We start from the raw sequence: 27,737 nt of genomic DNA on the forward strand, positions 1-27,737 counted from the left end.
GAGTTTGCTGATGGAAATACTTTAAATCCAAATTCTACATAACATTTTCTAACCATAAGGAAAAAGTTCAAGCTTGCTTAACGTCTGTAAAAGGAAATCGATTTTCGAATTTAATTAAGGTACATGTCATACCTAAATTAAATTACTTTCTTGAAATAGTTCGAGTGGAAATTGCTTTAGTAGATTCAGATAACGGCCGGAAATTTTCTTCGAGGAATGTTTGTACCGAGTTCACTGCATTCATTGTTCTTTAGGTTTTTAACTCATTTTCAATTATACAGCGAGGACTGAAAGTTGGAACGATTTTTGTAAAATCTATACGAAATGAAAAATAAAAATCGCTGGTATAAGTCCAACGAATTTTTTCAGTCTTGCGATCATGCCAGCGCTAACATTAAGGGATATTTCTTTGGAGATGAGAACGGTGCGGTCAGGCTGAAGAATGAGGAAAGTTGTCTTTTTTACAGGATCCTAGAAAACACTATGTTTTATATTCCCAAGAGCATAAAATTGGTGGCGAGTTTGAAAAGTATGTTTCTAAAGGAAGAATGACCAGACAGACCTAGCATCGCTCTAGAGGACCGAGCCCGCTGGAGACCCTTCAAGGAATCGAAAGACAAATTCAGAGGCACAAAATCAAAATAAGCAAAGACCCGAGAAGTTTTATTTCTGGATAAAGTTTATATTTCTCATTTCAAAGGGAAATTGCTCAAAAAAGGAAAGTCAGAAGTTATTGTGGGGAACTTTGAGGGACAAGACTAATCTAGAATTTTATGTGGCATTGAATACGTCATGTTTATAATATGTCATGTTGATGACAAATATCACGTGCATTATGAGTGCTTTGACCCACTCTGCGAGGGTTCGCCGTACATACTGTTCGATTTTGAGCGAGTTCCATTATACAGAACCTTAGGGCGCTTATAGGATTAATCAAAATTCCTTACCCAGCTGAGATCAAAGCAGGCATGAAAAATTAAACATCCTATAAATCTATCTGCTCCGACATCCGCCCCATTGCCCTTATGGGGAATCGCGACGTTTCCATCTGCATCGTCCAGTTCCCGATTAAATATGCAGTTTGCTCTTGCAGTGAAGTCACGAAAAAAGAACCGAATCCTTTCGTGTTATTTTACCTCGATCTGGAGTTGCACAAGGGAATTTGCCGTCTATTGCAGTCAGTTCTTCGCAAACTAAACCCTAGAGGGCATTAGTTTTTTAAACCTGAAGTACCTACTTTTATTATTTACCTTTACTTTGGCAAAGAGAAAAGGAGAGTTTTAAAATGTTTTCTTAGGATTAGGCCGACAAGACAAGCCCCGATAAAGTGAGGTGAAACGGTTCTTCTTTTCAAAAAATCAACTGGTGCAGTAAAAAACTGAGATATACGGGAGTACGTGTTAAACCTCAACTAGTTGTCGAACTCTCAGAGGCATCGGGCATCCGTTAGTCAGATGTTTGGTGGTAAATAGTTCATTGTTTAATCACCGCCCTACGTTTACGGGACGCTGCCTACTGCGAGGTTTTGGCTCTACTACCACCCGGTATAATTACCGAAATAAACGACCAATTTACCTTTGGAAACGACTTTGTTAGTATTTTGTTTGGTGACGTAACGGGCTGCAGTGACAAGTCGCTCTGATAGTGAGGTGTTTCTACGGCTATTTTTACGTTCAGCGTCGTTGGTGCCCAGGGAGCCGTGCCAGGGCCGCTGTCCCCATGAAGAACTCACCAAAAAAGGTAAATAATTTAAAATCGCTTCGTAAAAACACGCTTCAACCGCTTAGTGGGCATGGCGCTGCAACTTTAACGTATGAGGGAAACAGTCACCATAAGCTTAACTCTCGGCATTTGACAAAGATGTTGGAAATATTCAGCTGAGCGGTTATCAAACTTCAAGAAACAGCGACGCCGTCGATTTTCCTATACCTGAGAGGGTTTTGGAGTTGGATCATAAATTATAGAAATGCTAGAAGCAATTGAAATAAATTGCGCCGTGGTTTAATATTTTTGTTCTATTTTTCACGAAAGTTTTAAAGCCATTTTAGAGGCGATGCAAAATTCCGTCCGAGACGAAGCGCTACGAAAAAGTCTAATTTATGTATTAGATCTCTTGAGGTGGGTTTGATGTTATCGCTAAATCACGACTCTAGTTTTATCCATTTCTTACCTGGCAGAATATAGCAGTATATAGGAGCCAAAATTGAATAGCGTGGAATAGGTCAGTACAGGTGGCCCCGGCTGTAAATATCGACAATTTCACTTCTAAAATTTCTTAATTTTCAAGATAGACATGGTCGAAACCAACGCATGCGCACAGTTACGGCAAAACTATTGATTAATGCCGCACTTAGGCTCTTTTAAAATGTAATGAATGACGATATGTGAGCTTATTGCTAAAATAATTTAATATACTAAAAGTGAAAATAAATAAAGATATTAACAAATCGTACACAATAATAAGTAACAATTAATAATATTTACGTAGGTACGTACAAAAGCAACGAAAATGAAATTGATTGCAACTTTGCAAAACGATACGTCACCTGGTGTAGACCAATCAGCGGCTGGCCACGTGATGGATGACGCGTTTATTATTGTTTTGATCGTGTCTACTTTGAAAATAAAGACCATTATGACCATATGGCCACTATTATGTTTAACAAAGTCTGCCACCCAGGTCCTTTTCATAGCTTTCTTCATTTTTCACAAAATTGTGCATAAATATACAAGATTTCTCAGTTTTTTGTATCCTAATTGTAACAGTGGTAAGAAATTTAAAAATTAATATAAATACTTGTTTTGTTGTATGCCTGCACGCACCTACAAAGAACCCTTCAGGTCGGCGCGTTGGAGCTAACATTTTACGGGGAATGACAGGCTGAATAATACTTTAGTATTTATATTTCTGGTGATCATACTTACAGTATAAAGTGCATAGTCCCTACCTACTTATTTACGATTTCCTATATTTGATTACCTTAATATTATTTACACCAACTATATCGGATCATTACATCTACAAATACAAATGGCAGTAGGGTGTTCCTTGCGCATCTATACGTGTATGCGTTTGTTTTAACTCGAAACTCTCTAAATTATCAGATCTAAAGTCAACAGTTTTTAGTTGTAAATTAGCACTATAAAACACCAAAAACCAGTACCGGACCTATACGGTACCTATTTTCGCCCATAATGCTAGCAGTCTTAATTCATGTTTTTAATGAAATGTCATACAAATCTCTGTAATGAATTAGGATCGCAAAGTATACATGGGTTATTTGTCACTAATATTAATAAGTCTTTTGTACAGTATTTACATTGCATTACAAGTAACGCTTGGGCTAGACACGGGTTTCTCCGCACCAGAACACAACCGTATTTCCATTCTCCCCATATTGCGTATTATCGTAACCGATAACCGATTTTTTGCTTTTTTTCCATTATAGTCATAATAACAGACTTACCGCACTGCCTTGCCGCCAAAACAGTATCGAAATGAAACTCGTTTTGACACCGTTTTGTATATTTTACTCTGATGTTAGCAATACAGGGTGTGTCATTATAAAAAAAAAAACAAACAATTTTACGTCAATTGTCGTAGGATTAAGTGGGGAAAATACACAATATGGTTATCTTGGTTGTGCTTAGTCATTTGAGGGAACCGTAAAATATGGCTCTGTCGTAGTCTCGGTGGAATGTCCAGTACATACATAAAAAATATTGAATCGTCCAAGCAAAGACCTAAAACTACATTAACAGCATATCAACAAAATCCATCCCTATTATTTATCTGGCTCAAAAAATCACAATGAACAGTAACATATTCGTAGCTACTTGCTTTTCAACTCTGGAGGTCACTTATACACAACTTTCATTGAACCTTTAGTTAATAATAGAACGACCCTATAGGAATAGGTTTAACAGATATATTTAAAATCCTAATAATATGCAACTATTGTAAATAGGATTTATTTATAAACTCTCTAAAACAGCATCATTTGCATGATTTAAACACAGGATAATACACATTACAAATGCTATAATTGAACAAAGTTTTCTCGGGAAACATGAACTTCAAATTAATAATCAGTTTATTAGTGGTGGTTAGTGATAATTGGAAATTATCCATTGATTATTTAATTTCAACCCTTTTTCATTTTCTACTTAGCCCTGGATTTTGCTAAACCTAAGACAGTACGAGTTTACTAAAAGTGTTTTCGACTAGTTGTGTATATGTACATGACGAATCATTTGAGCCAGAGGAATTAGACTTGCCCGTTTTCTCTAAGAGATTTTCTCGATTCTAAGGTATATGAAATGAAAGTTATAAAACTAGAATGTTGCTATTAAATTAGAATGTCATACAGCTTGAAAAGCATTCTGTAAGCCCTAAAGGGTAAGAACGCTTCGCTTCAAAACCTTAAAAATCCTTTCGCATGTGAAGGAATCGAAATTACTTGCCGAAAAGAGGCTGCTCACTATTTTCTCAACAATGCCAACAGAACCCTCCGTTGCAGGTTTTTGGTGTTAAACATGTTCTTTGATGTTTTCTTACCATTTCGATTATTGTCTATGATGTCTCGAACTTTTATCGTTAAGTTTCCTCGATGTCCTAACTCCGTAGTTCCTACTTATTAAGTTTCAAGATTATCACAGAGTACTAGTAAAATGAGGTATTATTACGATAGTTTTATTACTATGACAAATTGCTTTTAGTAATGTCCGTCGCATCGTTTCCCAATAACCAATACAAGACTATTTCCTTAACCACAGCTACATTAAATTCACTATCGATTATGCTCTAACCGAAAGCAATTTCGCATGGGAATGTTCCTTAATTAATCCTTTGGGTCAACAGTGGGAGTAACCCGTCAACCAAAGAGCATTGTTATTTTGCCACATATTGTTGTTAAATAATTAATAAAGCTTTTGTCCCGAGGATTACTAGAGCAGCAGATTAAACTATCAAAGTCACCCACTCAAATGATAATCCTGAGGACAACACTCTGCTTCTAATCTTCACAATTTGACAATGTACCTGACAATGCGGAATTATATAGGGTTTCTAGAGTTGTTTAATCGGTTTGGAGCGATTGGACGTAGTCTCAAAGTATGTGTAGACGCTTCATAATGCGTAATTATTATGCTGATTCGTGCTGTTGCCAGTGAAACCAATAATAATAAGATGAACAACTCATCGTTGCGCATTGATGCACACTTTTGCATTAAACATCGACCTCTGGCTTCAAATTTAAATTACTTTATAAATTGCAGAAATAATGGGCATCATAACTTCAGAATCGGGCGCAAGAGCTGGAAAAGTAAACTACTAAAACTTTCTGGCTCGTACAAAAATATTTCAAACTTTAATAATGAAAACTTCTAAATTACTTAGCTATCGAACATCACTCTAGGCTTCCTAGCGATTTATTGATATTTAACCACACCTTAGTCAAAGAAAAGTTAATACCAAACCATCGAAGAAATACTTCTATGTTAGAAAGTTTCATTGCGGAAACTTCCTGGTTTACGGTTTTGTTATGAGTGGAATCGATGTGTATTTCCAAGATCAGGTGTGTCCTTTGATATCTAGTGCGTGACGCAGAAAAGAGGGTCCCCGTAAAAACGGTTTGATTTAAATAATTTTTGGTGTGTAAAAACGATCAGTTCCTTAATCGTATTCTCGTATTCGTTTTTGTGTTATCAAGTGCAATCAAATCAACTTTACGGGGCCAGAATATCATTTATTAGCGTACAGTGCTTCTAAGTATTCTTTGAAATCGAAGTTTAAATGCTGTGGTGCTTTGTTGTCGGGCATGGTTCCAGGAAGGCCAGTCACAAGGAAAGAGAGGTTTAGGAAGGTGTCACTCAATATGACCGGTCAACGGTACATTCAAGAAGTTGTCGAGCATCATATTCTGTCCTATCTCAGAACACTTAGCAATCCACTTTTTAACAGGACAGGGAGGCACAACGTGGCTCGGGTTACTATCGATATTTTGTAACAAAATGAAATCAATTTGTTACCTTGGCCACCCCAATTTCCAGACCTATCACCAATCGAGTGTATCTGGAATATTGTAGGATATATACTTCACCCCACAAACCCTAGCGGGGCTCCCGGTAAGCGAAAATGCCGTACACATAGCCCGGAATGAGGTCCCTTAAGAGAACATCGATTATTTCATTAAATTGGCCATCCAATTTGTTTAATTTGTTAACGATGTTAGTATAAGAAATATGGATACCAAATTTTTTTAAAATCAAATCATTTTTCCTGCGCGTTATTTTCTGTATCACGCAGTAAAATAAAAACCGCAAAACTCATCATTTCCATAAATTGAAATCATTTAAGGCGTTTTACTTTTCACAAAACTTTTTTTCACTTTACAATACGAGTAAGACCGGAGGCCAAACAATAGAACAGAAACGAAAATGACAATTAATTTTCATAATCCTTCCGTCAGTTTAGCAAAACAGAAAGGCCGGTCGTTTTCCGTTTTCAAATTTGAATGACAAATTATTGCTGTTTTAAATTATATGATCTATTGTTCTAAACTATAAAAACATTTATTCTGCTTCCGGACTTTTTGAAAGATATTAATATCCGGATTTGTTTCCGACGTTGAAATGCATTTTTTCCAAGTTGTCCGACTGTGAGTCTGGCTTAGGCTAATGTTTGCTTTTATGTTCATGTAATTATTGTTTTGTGGAAAAGCGGAAAGAAATGCTCAAAAACAGACAAATTAAAGCGCATCCTTTAACAGAAACATAAATTGACGATTTAATTGTTACATTCCCCTGGCTCTTTGATGTCTTTATCCGAAGGGCTGAAAAATACGCTTTAGAAGCAATCACTTATGTTAGAAAACGATAATAACTATTGTATCACCAGTTTGAATATTTTGAGTTGAAGCCTCAAGTCAGTTACATGTACAATCTACATAAATTCTAAATTCAACGAGTTCAATTTGTAAAGCACTACTTAGTCCAGAGGATCCTCTACATTATTTGAGCCTGAACGTTGGCCACTGAGATTGTCTATTAGTTAACTCTAGGTTTAATCACTATGTATGTCTTGCGATCTCACGTTCCGAATTGGCGAATCACACTTAACTGATTTGAACACCACTTTATAATTTAGACTACACACACATGAAGTTATTTCGAAAAAGGCTACATTACTAATGTGGCATGGATCGGGAGGTATGGATATCTTGGTATGAATCGAGTCACAATCACCACATAAGTGAGAACTATCACTACACTTTGAATAAAGAATTGCATTTTTTAATTCTATTCTAACTTACATTTAACTTATAATATTTATAACAATGAACTTTTTATAATCCTGGTTTTCTCACTAAAAGATTTCATTTCTGAATAGTTAGAAGTCGCCCGACTTCGTTACACATTTGGGAGTTACTCGATTTATAATGCGTTCATTATCGCACTGGTAATGTAATATTTTATATCCTAAAACGTCTCATGTGTGGTAAATTCATAAATAATAAATATGAAAAAAAATGGTCGACCTACCCGTGTATCTTAAGTGCCTGCGTTTCCTTTGAGACACTGCTCTCTTTTTTGTCAGTCTCTGAGCTCATTTAAATTTTTTTATGAGATAGAGAGTCAAGTGAATTTACTCCAAAGATCCTTTTTGTCCAATCGATTAAATAACGCAATACATGAGAAAAAATACAGTGTGAAAATTATAAAAAAAAAACATTTACGCAGAGCGGTCTTTATACTTAATTTTTGACAGTTCAGGTACGTTAGTATAGCGCATTTAAACTCGCCTGTTACAGTTATCAGTTGGCATTAAAAATTATCGAATATAACATAAAAGATATTAAACTGGCACTGAAATGAAAAAAAAAGGGTGCCGAGCTGTCATTTTGACGTTGTATATGTCAAATAATTGATAGTTCGATTTTAAACGTTCACTGTGAATGGCAGCAAGGCCAGTACAGAAGTTTACAAATTATTATAAGTACTTTGTATCTCAGGGAATGGAAATGATAGGTGTTGGTAGAACGAGTAATACTTTACATTTACAGCGCCGCAAATAACATATTATGTACGTGGTGGGTCACTTTATTTACACCAATGGATGTTCCTGTTGTCATACGTTCTGTTATCATAGTAAAATTATTAGCAAATTAACTCGAAATGGGAGATAAAACGTTATATGTAATACATACGTAATGAGGTTTTGTTCGATTCATTCATTTTTAAATGAGGTAATTCGGACCTCACAAGTGATTGGGATCAATTCGATCGGAAGGGTGCTGAGTCCAATAGTGTGTTTTCTTAACTTGCAGAATCTTGTTTCATATGCAGGTCATTGTTTTAGAAGATCATCGGCAAGTCTTCTGGCAAACGCAGGCGGGGGCATCATGGATGGGGATCTTAAAGCGTTACAGTAGATGGAAATCGTCCTCCTTGGCAGAAAGGTTTCTATCGCAAGCAAAACTTCCGAAGCAAAGAAAATCGCTGGAGAAGCTAATAGGTCGGTCCAGGTCCAGGAACTCGGCCATAAAATTAAAACTATTACTGATTCAGTAAGTATTCTTAATGGCAACAATGTTTTACTTACTAACTATTCTGGCTAATAAATAACAACGAAGTAAACTATAAGTGGATCAGTAGAGTTAAGGGTCATACGCAAATCGCCTATAAAAAGCTACTGAAAGAAGTATTATGCAAAAATATGTACATATTTTACTCTAAATGGCATCCTAAATTACGCTCAGGGTTATTGCTCCGAAATCGTGAGATCGCTAAGGGGCATATTTGTAAATCACTTAAAGGCACCGACAGATAATAAGTGAGCTGGGGGACGGACGAACCGGTGATCGGGAAATCTCATACGGTCGTTTCACGATCCATATGTATAAATTCTACCGGAGGTCCTTTATGTCAAGAGTTAAGACCCGGGTCTAACAATCTCGGGCCCATATTTAGCTTCTTTTTGGCTAGCTTTCGACGCCTACGCGCACGCAACCGATGAGCAGTCAAACATATGAGCACAAACATAGAGGCGAATACTGCAAATCCTGCTGCTATTGCCGCCAAAGGCAAAGAGTTGAGCAGTTTTGATGCTGCACCGCACTGCGCTTCCGCTTCGTCATACCCCGAAGGGCAATTGTCCCTACCGTCGCACCACAGCGAGGGACTTATGCACGCGTCGAGCTCCGGACACTTAAACGAGCACTCCAAGTCAGTGTCGTTTGCACTAGTATTTACGGGCACTTGCAACTGGGTAAGAAGGGAGTGTCTGGAACGCGAAATTTCCAGCCAATTGAACGCTGCCACTCCGGGTTCGGAACCGATCCACTCGACTATAAATTGTGGTGGACGTTGCACTAAATGAGTCAAACCCTCTCCTCGCCACTCCTCACTAAAAACTTGAACAGCTAGAGGTCTTGCTCCGGGCTCAGCAGGACAAATTGCTCTCACCAATTTCGGAGGTTTTCCTGCGTAAATCAATATCCTATTGTTTGTGGTTGGACACCGAGACGGCTCATCCGAGCGGGGCTTCAAAGACAAAAAAGTGCCCCAGCTTAGAAGGAACAGACTACTATTGCGTCGGGCTTCTACTAGCCAGGGCAGTCCCAAGCATAAGGTTTCAGTTCTGTCAGAGGGTGGGTAAATAAATTGCACTTCGCCCCCGTCGCCTCTGAGGTGCTGAACTCGAGGGCAATCATGTAGTTTTACTAATTCAAACAATGCATGGAAGTGCAACACTGTATAATCCTCGGTTATCTTCATGTCCTTGGCCCGGAAATGCATCTCTAAGGTCCGGGAAGACGAGATGAACACCAGCGGTTTGCTCGATAAAGTTGAATTGTCACATATGCAACCTTTAGGTATTTGAACATCGGGCCAAGGCACCTCATACACACTGAATTCTGCAACATTTCGTCCTCCATAGTACTCGCAAATGTGACGACCACTGTGGGGGTCTGACAGAGTCTCGCACGAGGGATTGAGTCCAAAAGATGCGTTATTTATTGTCAGTTGCACTCTTTCATTGGGACCGGCTTTGAACCGATAAACGCAATGAATGTCCTTGGTGCCACCCCTGCCGAAAAGAAATACATTTCTGGGACCTGTTACCTCGCCTACGTGATGTTTTCTAAAAACCCTGTGACATGGGCCTGCGTTACTCCTATCAAACCAGGGCTCACCTCCTAGGCGAGTATCGATGAACTCGTATTTAACTTTAAACGAGGCCGGATGTAGGGCAGTGCCGTCTTCGGTGTGGTGCTGTAGGATCAAATCATTTCCTGTTGAAATGTAGCTTTCGTCGTTGGTGCATGGGCGAGTGATGCGAGTTGAATTAATAAGTGCACTGTGATCGCAAAGTAATGGAGGTTCGTTACATTTGTCTTCGATCAATGTCCGGTTGTCCCATATGCGCAAACGCGTAAGGCACCCATCACCAAATGTGCTATTGGATAATAACGCGTGGCCACTCTCTCCTATGAGTAAAGGCCTCTGATTGTAAGAAGTGAAACTAATCCAAACAATATCCTTGGGATATCCAAGAAATTTATATGAGCAAGTAGTATTCGGCGGAAGGGAGTGCTTAGGGCTAATGAGATTGCCTTTTCGTCCCCTGCCGGTCCATATTTCGTCGCTGTCCGGACTTGTAGCGTTTATATTAAATTCGCACTTGTGGCTATGTCGCGCGAAATCGAGGGAATCTGAATCGACGAAAATTATATCCACGTCTAGTTCGAATCCCTTAAGGGGAGATTGGCTAGGGGGCGAATGTAACGGTATACTGTACGGCGAAGAGTGGAAAGCGACTAACATTTCCGAACCCCGAGACACTACCCTAGGCAGCCAATCTCCGCCGCAATATTTTGCCAAGACAGGGTCGTCGGTAGAGCCTCCATCATAGAAAATTAAGTGGTCACGTTCTCCAGTGCAATCTCTCCATGCCCGTAGGGCTCTGGCAGTCTTGTTCAAACCGGCCACATTAATTGATCGCTTCATATGCATTTTATGAGCCGCCTCCTGCCTTACGGCGATCATGGCATGTTTGCAAGTGGGTACAAACTTTTGCTTGAGGCTCCAGTAACAAGACACGTTCCGAGGATACATGCCCGGGTAATTAGGAGATTGCAGCCGGCATGGCTTGCGATAGCATTCTTCGAATTGCCTAGTGCAGTATGTGCCGGGGGCCACTTGTCCTCTTTCTAAAGGAGATGTCAGAGATCCGAATCTCACGATAGCTTCTTTACGTGACACGAAGCGGTAGCGCAGACGGAAAGTGAACGGCAGATGGGGAGAAGCGAAGAGTTTGACGCTCACGGTAACTGTTGAGGTCTCGCTGTAGTAAGCTGCAGGCCCCGAGGAGGTGCCGCACCATGAGCCCCCAGTGAAAGGCCGACCGAATTCGCTCAGCTGCATGTAACCGTCGGGACACCCATCTAAAGCACTGGGCTCGTAGCGGCCTAACTTGAACTCGTCGAAGACTAACTGGAAGAGGAAAAAAAAATTTAGCTTCCAACATCTCATACTCATCATGTCAAAAAAAGGATGGGATTACACACCTTCAAATACAAGCTATCTCCGCCACCTTAAAACTGAAACAAGCTGAAAACGTAAGTTCAGTTTCGTTTTATGGATTTTACGTCCCTGGTTACAAGTCTCTCAACAACAGCTTTTTAGATCCTAGATGACCCTTAAGAAAAATGGACCGTAAACTAACAAAGTGCCCGGTGTTATCCTAAAAGTCTCTCCACTTAGACTTCAGAGAGAACGAAATATAAGGCCGCTTCTTTGTTTTGGCACTTCGGAAAATAGAAGTGAATGTGTTATTTTGCTTTTCCTGGTTTCGCAGTGGGAAACAAAATGAATCTTTCAAATTAAATACGAGGTAAGTAATTTCAATTTTATTTTTAGTAAATTCCTCAGCGTTCCTCTTTAAAGCACGGTGAATCGATGTTTTTAAAAAAAAAATTATCCGATTTTTTAAAATAAACCTTCAACGCTTTCATTTAGCACACTATGTATTTTCTCAATATCGGGTAGTTACGACACTACGGTTCATGTAGATCCTCACTCTTCCCATGACTTGTTATGTTCGAACCTTTCATATTTTTTAAGACTCAAGTTTGCTTTGCAGAACAGAAAATTCGTTACCTACGTACATTTTAATGATATTAAACCTCAAAGCAAGTCTAAAACATATTGTGCCCCTGACAGAATGAAGTTTTTAGTGCAATTTAACAAGAAATTGGAAGCTGAGAGGAAAGGAGGTGGGATGATTAAATTTAAATTTAAGGCTTTTCTGCTAGGGAAAGATTCTGTAAGTACGAAAAAGAGTAAAAATTTTCCGAATGAAAAAAATTGAGAGAGCATTATTGAATTCCTTTTAGAACTACCTTTTCACTGAACGACAAAATTAATAATTTTAATTGTCCTGTTTTATAATATATACAGTAGTGGAAAAATGTAAAGCAATTTTTGAAAAATTAATATAATTAGAGTTGTAATAGTTATAAATATTTAGGTATAGGTTCAATATGAAGCCAGTGTATGTCCAAATACTTACACAAAAAAAATCTTTATTTTTATTTTTTTGTGGAATTTCATATTAACAATAGTATTTTTTGGTGGAAAAAAGTAGAGCAACTTATCAACTTAAAGCAAATATTTGCCTTAAAATTTATTTCATCCGTGGTATATCGTTGGTCAAAACGCCTCGAGGCAAACATTTATCAGTGGAAATAAAAGAACGTGTTGTTAATTTGTATAAAAGTAGCCAAAAGCAAGCAAATATTGCAAAAACATTTAATTTAAACAAATCCATTGTTTGTCGAATTATCCGATAATATCGAGTGTCCGGGAATATTGATGTAAAAAAGAAGTGTGGCAGATCCAGAAAAACCAATCGTTATTAAGATAAACAACTTTTAAAAATTGCGAAGAATGAACCATTTCTAGGATCGAACAAAATTAAGGGCCTTATTTCTGATGAGCTCGGTGTTGAAGTAACATCTAGAACAGTAAGAAACAGGTTACTTGAACGTAATTTATTTGGAAGAAGACCAGCCAAAAAACCTCTTTTATCCAAAAGAAATAGACGTGCCCGACGTAATTTTGCGCGACAACATTGTCATTGAACAGAACAGGACTGGAAAAAAGTAATCTGGAGTGACGAATCAAAGTTTTGCTTATTTAATAGTGATGGTATCACCTACGTGAGGCGTCCTAAAAATGAAAGACTCAATCCAAAATACACCTGTCCCACAGTGAAGCACGGAGGTAATGGTATGGGGTTGTTTTTCCGGCTATGGTGTTGGCCCCCTTTATAAAATAGATGGTCATATGAATAGATTTGAATGTAAGGAAATCTTAGAGAATCAAATGGTGCCATATGCGGACGATGTTATGCCCTTAAGACACATTTTCCAACAGGATAACGATCCAAAACAAACGTCTAAATATGTAAGAGAATGATTCAGGAGAGAAGGAATACGCGTTTTGGAATGGCCTTCGCAATCCCCCGACCTAAATCCTATTGAGAACTTCTGGAAAATCTTAGATCGGAAAATTAGAGATAGGACCTATAGGAATCAAGATGAACTGTTCACTGCTTTAAAAGACGCATGGACAAGTATGGATCTAGTCATCCTGACCAAATTGGTAAGGTCTATGGCAAAAAGATGCGATGCTGTAATTAAAAATAATGGATATTTTCTAAAATATTAACATTTTTTAATGTAAATTGTTGTTTTGATAAATTTTAAGGCAAATATTTGCTATAAGTTGATAAGTTGCTCTATTTTTTTCCACCAAAAAATACTATTGTTAATATAAAATTCCACAAAAAAATAAAAATAAAGATTTTTTTTGTAGAAGTATTTGGACATACACTGACTTCATATTGAACCTATATCTAAATATTTATAACTATTACAACTCTAATTATATTAATTTTTCAAAAGTTGCTTTACATTTTTCCACTACTGTATATATAAAGTCTTAATAATAAAGTCTTTTAATAAGAATTTTTCAACTGCACAGTTGGGACACGATTTTCCATGATCCTTTATTTGATAGTTTTTAATTTACTCGATTGTTTACAAATTAGAAATGTTCTGTCTCATTTATAATATTGTTAATGTTCGAGTCTAAATATTTTCAGTTATTCGGTTATCTCAATATTTCCCGTAAAAAACGAACGTTGAACAAAAATAATACAGGCCAACGGTAATATTTATGACACGCTCGTTTAACCTCACAAACATCTGTTTAATTGAACTTTATCCGAAAAGCCTTTTGAAATGCCGGTAAATGTATATTGTCCGTCTGTTATAATTGTATTTGCAATTGTTATAACGCAAAAAGGAATTAAACATATAAAAACTGGTTTTATTTATTTACTTTTAGCTTTATACAATGCGATAGCATGGTTAACTTTGCACTTGAACATACGTGTTACCATGTCTTTTTATCACTTACCTTGGAAAGGTCTCGCTTATGTATAATATATCAACCGAGCCATTAAAGAGACCTTCAGTCCTTAACAACTTGTAGTTTGCAATTCTTATATCCAGGTTACCTTACAGCTTACATCGAAGATATATCATATCCAATATGTTTTCAAGTCAACAAGTCCTAGTGACAAAAATGCTATCTCGATTACACTAAAATTACCATCGCAGCAACGTTCTTAGTCATATATTATGCCCTTTAGTAGAATTCTTCGAGAATGGACAGAGAGCCTACCGCAAAAAAAAATCGTGAAAGAAAAGAGAAATTAAGCGAATCTAAAGAAATAGTTGTAGATTCCCATTTATGATTGCACTGGTTTCTGAATTATTTCCAGAGATATGTACGAGATCACAAGTTCGCGAAACTCATGTGCGAGATCTTTGTGAATATTAATTCAGGCATGCATTTAAGTGAGAAATTGCTGTGTAATCAATCGCTTTGTAAACCCAAAGAATATTATACATGATGACTTTTTCAATAGTTAGTGAAGGGAAGCTAACCTAGTTGCTTCAGACCAACGGTACCACATTCTAATCTTGTGTCATGCGAAGAAACAAGTATTTAACATGTTATTTTAAATATAGCTAATTGAAACTGAAAGATCTTATCTACCTATCCGAAATTGAATGAATTTCGCCTCCGGCAGAACCTTTTACTTCATCAAAATTCAGAGTCTTTGGCTGTACTCCGTAGCTTTATAAAATGCTTTGATCCTAGATAAAATCCTGAAATTAAAGTTGAATTACCTCGAAACTAAGCTTCGAAACCTCAAAAGTTCCATGAAAACCAAATTTATTATCTATAAAGCCGAAGAGGAAACCCGTATATTGGAAAATGTAATTTTCCTAATTTTGCATAAAACGTGCATCCGAACGGATCTTACTAAATTGGCAACATAATAAAAGCTTATTGAAAGTTAAAATATATTTTTTCGAAGAGTTTTCCCCAATAATCTCATTTATTTTTCTATTTACGAAGCGGTAGAAATCTCATTTTCTCAAGTTTTTCACATGTAGACAAACAAAAAAGTTAGTGTTATACCCTATCGTTTTGCAAATGATGAAGTAATTGGTTATACATTGACGAAGAAATCCAAAACTAAACACAACAAATCAGTTATTAGGTAGAAGTAATTGGAAGTGCAAAAGTACACAAAATTCTTCTATCAACAAGGTTATCAGCCTGCAGAAAACTGAGCATCAAAGTAAATTGCTGGCGAACAGAAATATTCCCTGTTCTGCTACACAAAGTTATCCACAGAGTAATTAGTAACTTTTTAGTAAGTTTCAGCAAACTAGTCAAGTTTTCAGAATGTTTGATAATGATTTTTTTAAACCTAATCATTTCCTGAGGAAAAGCGAGATTTAATGGAAATTGGACGGTAGACATTTATTATTATATAAATTGACGATTTCCGTTGAGGAAAATACAATTTTTCTTTCTGTTTCACGTTAGCTCGAATTACTATTATTCAAACAGCGTTTTTCCGCTTTCCGACTAAATAATCGGAGTATTTTTGATCGAAGTCGTGCGTAGACGTCCCGGCAACGTCGATCCAACGTAAGGAAATAACAAAGCTACATTCCTTATACGACTACAAACGAGGTCAGTGTGTGTGTGTGTGTGTGTGTGTACTGTGACGACGTATAATAAATAAACAGGGATAATAATAAATCAGTAGCCTCCGGAGAGTTGACATTTCTCAAAATTTTAACTTGATATCTGAAAAACTGTAGGAGCTGTGCGCAAAAATCGAAAACATTGAATGCCAACGCCATGGAGATCTTAAAGGAACTAAAGAATTTCAGGTCAGCGGATTGTCCTCCGTTTTCAGGACATCCCGTGGTACCGGAAAAAAGCTGTAGATCATGCACATCTTTATCTTGGACACTTTCACAAAAATCTCTCATCATACCATTACGTAAACACTTTTAATATCCCAAGCGTTGGTCATTTCTACATCAGATTTCAGTATATCGGATGATCGTTACGGAAAATTGCCCATAAACCGGGAAAACGGTCAACTTTGCCTTCAAATCTAGATTCGCTTACTTTTCCCTTAAATGGGTCAGAAAGTTTCCTACTTTCGAAGGGTTTAGCAGGAGAATAAAGAAGTATTGCGAAGATAAACTTTACTGTTATGAGAAAATGGTTCTTAACCTGCAAATATTGAATCCAGTTGAGCAACGCGCGAAGGAAATTAAAATGGGTTTAGTTAGTTCAGGATTAGAGCTAAAACCAACAAGAAAAATGTTGAGGGTCAATTAAATCTCTGAATATTTATTACACATAGGTGATGTTCGGCAATGACCATAGAGAATGTAAATAAAAATTGTTTACCCTAACTGTTTCCCATCGTTTAAAATAGTGTATTTAACCAAAATATATAGAATGAGATATGTATTATGTGTGAAACACTCTGAAAATTCCTCTTCTAAATCGCTGAGCAATTTGTCACCAAAACGTTAACAAGGGTTTTCGTCCGAGCGCTTGGTAAGAGGTAAATGCTATTCTCAGTTAGTTTTAACTGAGAATAGTGTGCAATTCCACCGTTCCAACCAAACCTTCTTATATATGAGACGTTACTCTCAAAAAAGATAAAAGAAAAGATTATCCGTTTCGCTACATTTCTGAGTAATTATTGCTTAGATTCAGTCATGAACGCGCTCATAATATTTATTTAAAATTTTCAAGGCAAAAATGTTACTTTTTTTACCACAAAACTGTTATCGTCTTAAAAATATAAGTATTTTCAAACTAAGGCTTTTTCATTTTTCGACCTGAGCATCATTAAAAATTATTGAAAGGGAGCTAAAGGTGAAAAATGATAGATGACCTATCCTGAAAATTTTAAATCACTTAAGTTCGGCGAGTGATGGTCACAGGAAAATTGCTGCTGAGAAATAGATCTCAAAGAAGCAGACTTTTTTTGAAATGTTCTATTGGAAAAGTAGAAGTATTTTGCCATTGTTCGTGCGCCTTAAAAACACCATTTCCATGTGTTCCTATGTATATAAATGTTTACGTATTATGCCGAGCAGGTAGAAGTGATTACTTTTAAACTGAAAGGGGAATGTAATTTGCGCCATAGGTATAAAATATTGTTGGTGTTCAGGATATACACTGCAAACTGACTTAAATCAAAAATGATTATCTGCTAAAGACATGGCTTGAGAGTCGCGTATCCCACAAGTTTAACGAACAGAACTAAATGTTTAACGTCAAGGCAGCCTCCTCACACATATCTCTCAATTAAGTTAAGTATATAAGTTAAGCCAACTTAATATTTATAACAAAGTTTCGCTGTTAGCGGTGTATGTGCTTCTGCTTGACAGAATTCCCTGAGGTTGTTTTTTCCGCTCAGTTGAGCAACGGGGCTGCTTCGAATGTTCCTCGGGTATTATTTATGACAGGAATGGTAAAGTGAATTATATTCGATCTAGCGTTGCCTGGGTTTATAAAAAGGTTCTTGTTAACGGGATTTTAAGGGTGTATTATACTTCTTTTCTACTCGTTAATTCGAGCTAACTGACATTAACATTTATAATAGGAGATTCACTCTTTGTGTCCACACAATAGGCTCACGCAGTATCCTTTTTTCACAAGACTGAAAATCCCGGCTAATGGCATTTCGCTCACTCTGTGAATTAAACAAAATTTGTTAAACGTCCAATTAAATTAGAAGATTAAAAAGTACGAAATATTCAAGAGTGAAATGACTCGCTCATTAATCTACTAAATGTTTTACGAGTGCATATCTTTGGAGCTCTTAATCAAAAGAAAACTCTTGAGCAATTATATGGATGGGAAAGCCCAAAAAAATCTCCAATAAAGTAAGATAAGGCGTCGACAAAAATAAGCCCCGAAAAGTCATTAATCAACCGGCAAATACCCGAGAGCTTGCCATCACAAAAACATTAGCAGATTTCTCGAAATTAGCGAAGTGTTGCACCGAGTATCCCTGGGCCAATCCCTCTGACAAACGACAACTTAATTATATTGTGGTGAACGACGCAGGAAGATTCGATCCGAACTATCGATCAATTGATGTGTTGGTATTCTAGATAAAGGTATTAGGGTTTCTGTTATTAGTTCTTAAATGCTGCCTCGCCAGGCCGGCCTGGGTCAGTTCGCGGTCACTGGGCACATTAGATACCTTTGCGAGAGATTTAAAACCCGATTTGCTACTTCTTCTTTATCAATCAGCCAGCTCTGCCACATTTCATATTTTTCTTTATCACGGCTCATGCTTATTTAGCCTTTTATATGACCGTTATCTCGCTTGTTTTTATGTCTTGATTAATTGCATTTTTCCCCAGTCTCGCAGTGTAATTACCCGGAAGGCTATTAAACATTCCATCAAAATGATATTTCAGTTGAGGCAGTTACAGTGTTGTCATTTAAAATTGGCCAGGATTTAACTGATTGATGTTTGTACAGGCCCTTTTTCCGAATATGGAGAGGTAGTACGTATTTCCAAACGAAATTAGAGTTATGGTGTTTGGAGCAAGTGGGTCAACCGGTGCACTACCGCTTTTTGTCAGTTTACTAAACTAATTTCAGATTGAGTAATTCATTGTCACATGTTTTATCTCTTATGAATGTCTGTACATTAACGTGAAAAACTGCAGTTGTTAGAGTTAGTTCATACCCATTCGTCGAATAGAGATTTTAGATAATGTAAATAACAAAGTCCATTTTGGCTGACTATGGAGAAAAGGCAGGAGAGAAAGGTAACGGTCGTGTCAGGAAAATGTTTTCTTCTGATCAAAAAATACATTTTTTTGGCCTTTGAAAGCTATTGCCGAGACGATTCAGAATATCTAAGCAATGCACAGGGTATCACATAAGGTCATAACTACTGTTAACTTATAGTTAAACTCAGACACCCTATACAATTTATTGTGCAACCTAAAGTGGATGGTACACCCCTAAGGACTTACCTCCATTTCAGAGATATTTTCTTGCAAACAGCTTTTACAAAGAGTAATTTCAATAAAAAAAATAGACAAAAAATGGATAGTGCAGTCTGGGAAACGAGTGGTTGCTTTAAATTTAATCTGAAATATTTCAATCCTTGTGGGTGCTCCTACAGAGTACGTGTTTTTCGCATCAAACAAGTTTCGAAATGCACTTTTTATCAATTTCACCGTAAAGTTTTGCTCGTGAGGACAAAAAGTTAGGCTCGTTCAAAATTACCCGACAGAAGGCTGACGGCGTCGATCTACAGTGTACATCAAAAATGCAAGCCAAATCTGATTTGTTCCCTTTAAACAGCTCCCAATATGAGATTTGACTCAAATACCGTCACTACAGGAGAAAAACTGGCATGACATTTCCATCTTTTTTACATATGATCCAAGTTTCATGGATTGAGCCTTTTATAAGTCCAGAGAAGTTTCGCATCCACGTGATAAAGATGATCATGTTATTCTCACATCTTTCCGATGCGGACATAGGCGATTTTTTACATATGGAACATGACACGAATATAAATTGCGTTGGAAATGGTACGGGTAGATCGACTTCGGAAATCAAATTAAACGAGCCGCAATGAAATTGCCCGTTCGTTAATAATTAAATTTCGCATCTACGAAAGATTTTGCGACTGTCTGTAAAAGTAACTAATAATGTATTAAGCCCTAGAGACGACCATTTAATATTTAATTACGTCTCGTCGATTTTAGCCCTCAATTTCCTAAGGGTGGAATTTTAAAAAAGGACTTTCTAAGCCCGCGAGAAAAGAATTTTAAATTATTTGTTTTCAAGGCAAACTTAACACTTTTGGATAAAACAAAGCCAGAGCCTCCCATGCTTAAATCTTTTAATCATGATATAGTGGAGCTTTGAAAGCATGAATAAATACCACTGGCGCTTTGAAGGGATGGTTGCAGTTTGATAACAAATGGTCCAAAAGATATTAAAAAGAGGTTTTGAAAATGGCAAAATAATTTAGTAGGTAAATTACGACAGGAAATCAGAAATCTGGAAAGCGTGTCAACAAATTTGGATATAATAATAAATGAGCGAATAATAATATTATCAATGGAGGGGCATTTCAAGGTGATGCCTTGAATAAGCTGCGGTTTTGCATATTATCAAATCGGCTTCTAGAGACCTAAATCGCATACAAGAGGGGAATAAAGTCAAAGTTGAAAAATCGTTACGTACAATAAATCAATAACAAGAATTTTTTGAACAAGTAACTATTCCTACTAATCCAGCAAACATCCTGAAACAAGCCTTTGAAATATTCTTTCAGTCCAACTATTCAACTGTCGGTAGGAGTTTAGAAGATATTCACAATGCTGTACACGCCTCGGCCATTGCTTGTTACCAATTTCAACTGAATCTTAGACATCATAACAGAACTACAGTAAAGGTAAATCCGGGATGAGGGTTCAAGGCTGAAACGACCGTTTCCCTTCTCTATTATAGGTAATGTAATATTTTGTGTAATTAGTTAAATCGCATAAATGTGGGAGATTTGGAAGGTAACTCCCCTTGAGCCTCCTGTGGGACACAGTTCAAGATTGTAATTATCCTGGGATCTAATTGATAACTAAACCCTAGGCTTAAATTTGTAATAATAATTAAACGAACATGGTTAATGGAATTTATCAGCTGCCCTGGCTGTAACGACAGGATGCTCTGATTTGTAGGTTCTAAAAGTAGGATTAGTTTCGGCTAAAGGGTTATTGGTCAAATCAAAGAACAGTTTTGGGAACAGATTTCCTTCCAATGAGCGCTTATAAAATATGCAAATCGCTTGCTATACGAAGACATTGTCAATTAATACTTCTCAAAATTGCCCAAAACTCTTAAAAAGCTTGTCTGCAATGGAATTAAATACGACAATGCAGATTAAGCTTTACATTAAGAGAAACGTTCTGTTTCGTAAAAGCGACACTTTTTTAATGGAAGACAAATTAAGAACATAAATATCCCGGCTTTGAGGCGACGTTAATTTATAGATACAAAAAATCAGTTGATAAATGTGGAGTAGTCTTTAAGTGATTTGAACATTCTTTTTAATCCTCCTCATTTTGGATAATTGACGATGGAATTTTGTGCAAGATGATGTAAAAGTTTCTAAAGGCGCAACTCAAAGCTGACGAGATATTAATGAACATTTAAATTGGACTTTTTAAGGAACTTAAAAAATACACTCAAATATTTTCCTAATTGTAATATGATGGGCACCGGAGACTAAAAGGGGTTCATTTCGTAATTAGTTCGATAACGAAAACCCATGCCTTAAATGTATGATTTAGTTAACAGATGCTCATAGTAGCAGCACTGGTCTACAGATACGCAAAGTAGATCAAATGAATTCAAAGTTGCTTCAATTTCTTTTAATTTATTCATGCAGCAAAATTAGAAAATATGAAATTTATTAGGAAACATCCCTATATCCTATGTGTCTGTAAAACACTAAAAACCTATTAATTTGGAACGTTAACACGTTTATAAAAATATCAAAATCATCGCCCGATTTATTGTGGAAGTGCTCGGTCGCAGTGTTAGCTCCATGGCTTCAATGTTTTCCTACGTGGTGGAACCGAATTCGATTCCTATTGAGGCAATTAATTTTATTTATTTATTTTTTTACTACATTTTATTGGCGCATGATGTTCTGTTCTGAGTAGAATGTAGTAACGACGTTCCGTGTTTAAATTGACTACAACTTATTTTGCATAGTTACTTAAGGGTTCTATGTTAATGAGTTTTCCGAATTGGATGCCCCAGACCCGAGCCAAATTTGCAGCTTAACTATGCATATCTGGTTCCCGAGCACTTTATTAAAAAATTTGTTTAAAAATTTCATATCAGTGTCCTTCCTCTGCGACCTCGCCAAAATAAATGAATTCAATATTGCAGACATAGCATTTTGCGAAAAATGGCGAAAACGAACCAGTCCAGATACGTAGTTAAGGTTGCGGAAATTTTTAAATAAGCGAAATTCCATTTTTATGGTAATTACTTTCAGCAGCGGACGAAGCAACTTTTCAAGGATAAACGGAGGCTTGAAGTCGGATTCCGAGACGGGATTAAATCAGTGTAATTTTTAACTTTGAAGAGGTAAAGGCTCGGCTATAATTTAAAACCAGCTTAAATCTTTTAATTCACGGGTAGAAAAGAAACTGGGTTTTTGTTCTAGTTTGAAAGAATGCTTGCTTAGATATTCAAAGTGGTGTTTCGCAGATAAATTAATCAGCGTCCCCGCTGCATCAGTAGAAACAAATAAATGACACGTTTTTTTTTCAAATTCATTATGGAGTTGTTCACAAAACGTTTTCATTTCTAGGCGGTTATATCGAGTGGCTTAACTAAGAACGGTTGCCAGCTCTATTTCAAAAATTAGGGGTCAAAGACCTATCTGTAGTGCCACGTGGTGATCCCTGAACACCTTCTCTCGCCAGTTCGGGTAACTAACCCTGGAAGAGGGCTAGAGCGGTAACAGAGACGGAAGGCAGAGAAGCATAGATATTCAATGGGTAAAACCGGGGAGGGACCCCAATGAGGAGGCGTGAAGCCATCACGAGGGCACACTCTCAACTATACGGAATCGTACTATATGGAAAGGGAAAAAAAGTACAACAGGGCCAAAATGACCCAAAGAGATAGTAGATGTAAAAATTTAACAGATAAGGAGAGCGCAGAATCGACTAGGAGAAGACTAGTGGAATAGATAGTAGTTACTCGCAGTCCTCTCCGACCCTGACGATATATCCCTCAGGGACAGTGCCGGAGTCGGAAGTTCTTTTATCCCGAGGTTTTCAGTAGATACTCCAGCAAAAACATAGTTGTTGCGTATTGATATTAGGCTAACCTGAACTAATCTAAAGGGCGTACTTTCATTGTTGCTAAAAATTCTGGATAAAATTCGAACGTGTTGTATTGAAAATTCCTTGAATTTATAATCTCCAATACCCAGCATACCGTTGTGCAATCTCATTATCGACACGATTTATAAGCGCAACAAACCACTTTTACTTCAGATTAACGTAGTCTATCGTGGCAGGGTCATATTTTTCTAGTTTGCATACGATGCTGTATAATGTGGCTTTGTGGTTAAGCTCAGTTATTTATTATTATTTACTTTATTATTTCAGTACAGAAATTTCAAGTAAGGACTATATTTCCAATGTTGTTCAACAGTCAGAAGAAAAGTCGAAGTAAGTTAACGTAAGTTCATTATTAGATTAGACATATACTCTATCGGACACACGCGAAGCAAATCTTAACAAAGATATAAAATTCAGCAGATATACTGGCATTTCTACTAAATGGGGAGCTTGGGGTGATTTATCATGCGACATAAGTATAGTAACTTACTCTTTTGACTGCATATTTCTCCGCACCTCGTTTATTTTATCACTAAAAGAGTGCTCGTTTGTTGTTTTCTTTCTATTATATTTTTTAATTGTCCTGTCCATCCAAAAGACCGTTTTGCGAGAAAATTTTGATTTCGGCATCATTTCTACATACCCTCAAAATAAATAGCATTCGCGCTCTTACCTCCCGAAAAGGCACCTGTGACCGCAGGCTTCTACGACGTCCGATAGTGTAGCTTACCTCAAAATTGAGCTTTAAGGTGGTGTATCGTTGGCCTTACCTCAACTTTACGTGGAACTCACCAGAGGAATACTACAATGCGATTACAAGCGGAAGATACATTCCTGAAAATAATGCCCCTACAGGGATGAAGCTACATCTTAATCGAATATTTTTGACCATACCGAGGTTTAGGAAAGGAATTCCTGCCACACTTAATTATATAGGTACCTTAGATACATTTTATTTATTTAGTTAGGCTAGGGCAATCGTTCCCTATACCTGAGTCGGATTCTTTGCCATTGATAATATTTCTATCTATTCTTTGCTCTTTTACTTACGCGAAGCACGATGTGAATATTGAATTGAAAATTCATGAAATCTCAAAGTCAACGTTTCGCGTGTCAATAAACGATATAATCTGTAGATATTAATGACATGTTTTTCGAGTCATATTAAAATGTGTTCCTACTATCTAGATATGATGGAGGGACATGAGGAGCCCCTCTTAACACCATTCCCCGACTGGAAATCTAACGATGAAGCCATTAGCTGTTCAAATTTGCAAAGCGTCCAAAGCATGGAAATTGACACAGGCGGGATAATGTGGGTGATAGACGGCGTTAGAATTAATAATAGTACACTATGTCCTGCAAAGTTGGTTTTGCTGGACCTGAAAAACGGTGGACTATTAGTCCACACATACGTTTTTCCTGATGGGATTTCATCGCGGAATGGAGGATTTTTGAATGATATTGTAATTGATGAATCTGATGGTAAAACTTACATTTAATAATAATTTCCTTTATGGTCAAGATATTCGTCTTACCGCATATTCTCCGCGGGTTAAAGCTGAACTTAAACCTTAAGCGTAGCGCAAACTGTGAATTCTATATGAAAAATTGTCCATTCAAGCCATCTTTCGACTTTAAGTGCGGCTTTGGCCTACGGGGTATATGGAGGTTAATAAGGAGCATCGCTAAGTTGACAATATCAGTTAATTCTCGTTTAAGCAGCACTCAGATTACAACCTGGCTTAAGTGAAGCTAGAACCACTAATAACTCGTAAATCAATTTAGGCAACGCAATTACGTTCAACCCTCTAAGGAGCTTTACAGGGTGATTCAAAAATGTTTTTGTTACGTTGGAACCTGTTTAGGTAATTCCCACGAATGTATTTCTATTGACTCGATTTCAGGAAATTACGCTTACATTACGGACAACTCGCCCATAGATCCGGGAGTAGTTGTTTATTCAAGAAGGAGAAACACATCGTGGAAATTGCGCGATAAATCCATGCTGCCAGAACCTCATGCAGTTGAGTTTCCAGTTGATGATTTGGTTTTTAGAAATCCTGTTCCAGTTGGTAAGAGAAGAACGAGCCCCTTCGTCTCTAATTACGCAATTATATTTATGCCTATTAATTTATCCCAGAGACCACATCTCATTAATGCTTAGAGGTTTGAATAAATCAACTTTCGTCTGCTTACACAAACTCAAAATATAACCATCAAATTTCCATTTTCCAATCTAATTCTAGATGGAATTGCATTATCACCTAAGAAAATTGACAAAACGAGAACCCTCTTCTACTGTGCAATATCATCATTTACAATTTATTCGGTGCCAACTAATGTACTCAAAAACAGGCTTTTAGTGAAGTCCGGATTATGGAGAGCCATGATAAAGAAGGAAGGGCAAAAATCAGGACAAAGTGACGGTACAAGCCATATTTAAAATTAACATCATTAATAAAAAAAGTTTCCTTAGGGATAATAATCGATGAATTATCCACAATGTACCTAACAATGCTGCCACAGCATGGTGTCGCTTCGTGGAACATTAAGCAGCCGATTTCCACAATGGAAATTATTGACAGCAACAGAGAGACTATGATCTGGCCCGATGGATTAGCGTTTGACCAGAATGGGTTTCTGTATCTGATTAGTAACAAGATATATAATTATATTGATAGCACCAGAACGCCTATCATTAACGGTCAGCCTCAGTTTAGAGTTTTAAGGGCTTTCACTGGAACCAGAAGCTATTTGTACGGTTAGTTTTTCTTGGTTATATCATACAAATTATGTTTTTTACAATAGGGATTCATGCATTGCCATTAAAGATAGGTACAAAATATATATAAATGAGGTTGAAACGTTTCATTTTGCCTTTTTTTTTTTATTAGGCAAGATTAATTGAGAATTTTTGAGCTTCACTGAAGCACAAAGTATATGACCTTGGTTTTGAAGCTCACTTCGAAAAGCACCTGCGTCGCTGGATCTGCGAAAAGATCAAATTGAAGTTACTAGTGTTCAAAGTTTTACGAGGTAAGTTAGAACTGAATTTCAGGTCATGGAAAAAAATGGGCCTTCCCCAATCGTTTCACTTAGTTTTGTGAATTTTTATTTGTGTACAATTAAGGTTTCAAATCAGTTTTGCACTGAACTGGTTTCCAGAATATAAAAAGTTTGTCTCAAATCCATCTTTATGTACGTTACATTGGTAAAAACTCGCTTGGAACAAAACTGATTTCAATCTAAATTGCATTAATTATACAATTCCTTCTTTCAAAAGAGTGGAGTGCAAAGAAACTTGAAAGTGTTATGATATTCAAATTCAAGTGAATATTCAGCGACGAGATAGCAATTATTTCTTAAATTTCCTCGACTTATTCCTCCAGAAAAAAGATTCATTACTGAGACTGCGTTTCTGTTCTTATTGTTTGCGCGCTTCAGGTGAATTTTAAAGACGATTTTTGTAAATTTTTTTAGCTGGAGAAGCTAATGTCCATTACGTTGAAATTCTAATTAAATTGTAGTAATGGGATGCTCGCGGAAATATGATAATAAGGCTTGAAGGCATCACTTTTAAACGAAATTGTTACCTTACTCCCACTACTTTTTTCTAATGGTGAGGATAAATAATAATAAAAAATCGCAATTAAATAAATACTAAAAATTCCATTTAAAGTTTGATCTGAACGATGAAAAGTATCATACATTTTTATTATGTGACTTCCAGAGACAGTTTTAATGCTGTTTGGACAACTTTGAATCTCTACAAACTGGGATTTGACGACTCAGCGTTAGACTGCATTTAACAGCTGAGTTATCAGCATCAAATTGTCTATTTTAAATACGGAGTTGGAGATTTTAATCCACATGTTGAAAGCGCTTTTTATTTTTGAAACGAAGCTGATCACGGTATCGGCGGCGACTCCTTGGGACAGACCACTCTTCGAGATTTAGATTACAATTGAAACTGCCTAGTACAACACCACCTCGATAAACTTGCTACTGGGACAAAGTGCGCAGCTCGCAAAAAAATCCGTAGACGTGCCGCTGCGAATGTGACACAACGGGACGTCTACCTATGATCTATGACCCTTTGCCAGGGTTATCAGAGCACTATGCAGGGAAGCCAAGCAGTAAAACTTCAATAAAAGAAGATGCCATTAGTTTCATTCGTCATTGTCACCATTTATTACTAACCTCCATTTATTTCATTGAACTGTGATCGGATTTTAATTGACAACAGAGATTTTCCCACGCCGCATAAAGCAATACTTTTCTTTCATTATTTGCGGCAGACAATAGAAAATATGATATGATATAGATGGTTAACTCAATCAGCTGTAAACGTCCATCTTTCGCATC

The 27,737-nt window shown here is 36.9% G+C and overlaps 2 protein-coding genes across 4 annotated transcripts in view; one reads left to right on the plus strand and one right to left on the minus strand.

Moving 5' to 3' along the window:
* The first annotated feature begins 1,662 nt into the window (after positions 1-1,662).
* LOC136419138 (dopaminechrome tautomerase-like) lies at positions 1,663-26,219 on the plus strand. Its single transcript, XM_066405311.1, has 8 exons — positions 1,663-1,740; positions 8,360-8,567; positions 23,637-23,699; positions 24,112-24,305; positions 24,558-24,854; positions 25,277-25,444; positions 25,619-25,798; positions 25,849-26,219. The coding sequence occupies exons 2-8, from the start codon at positions 8,407-8,409 to the stop codon at positions 26,136-26,138; spliced, it is 1,353 nt and encodes a 450-aa protein (XP_066261408.1). The 5' UTR covers positions 1,663-1,740; positions 8,360-8,406; the 3' UTR covers positions 26,139-26,219.
* The window catches only part of LOC136419135 (uncharacterized), a 77,967-nt gene continuing 58,768 nt past the window's right edge, over positions 8,539-27,737 (minus strand). For 2 of the 3 annotated variants that reach the window (XM_066405303.1, XM_066405306.1), the window contains exon 4: positions 8,539-11,496. In XM_066405303.1, coding sequence (XP_066261400.1) covers positions 8,926-11,496 — 2,571 coding nt within the window. In that variant the 3' untranslated portion in view covers positions 8,539-8,925. The remainder of the gene's footprint in view (positions 11,497-27,737) is intronic. The other variant, XM_066405304.1, reaches the window with a different exon arrangement.

The sequence above is a fragment of the Euwallacea similis genome, chromosome 2, assembly GCF_039881205.1.
Source record: "Euwallacea similis isolate ESF13 chromosome 2, ESF131.1, whole genome shotgun sequence".
Lineage (NCBI taxonomy): Eukaryota > Metazoa > Arthropoda > Insecta > Coleoptera > Curculionidae > Euwallacea > Euwallacea similis.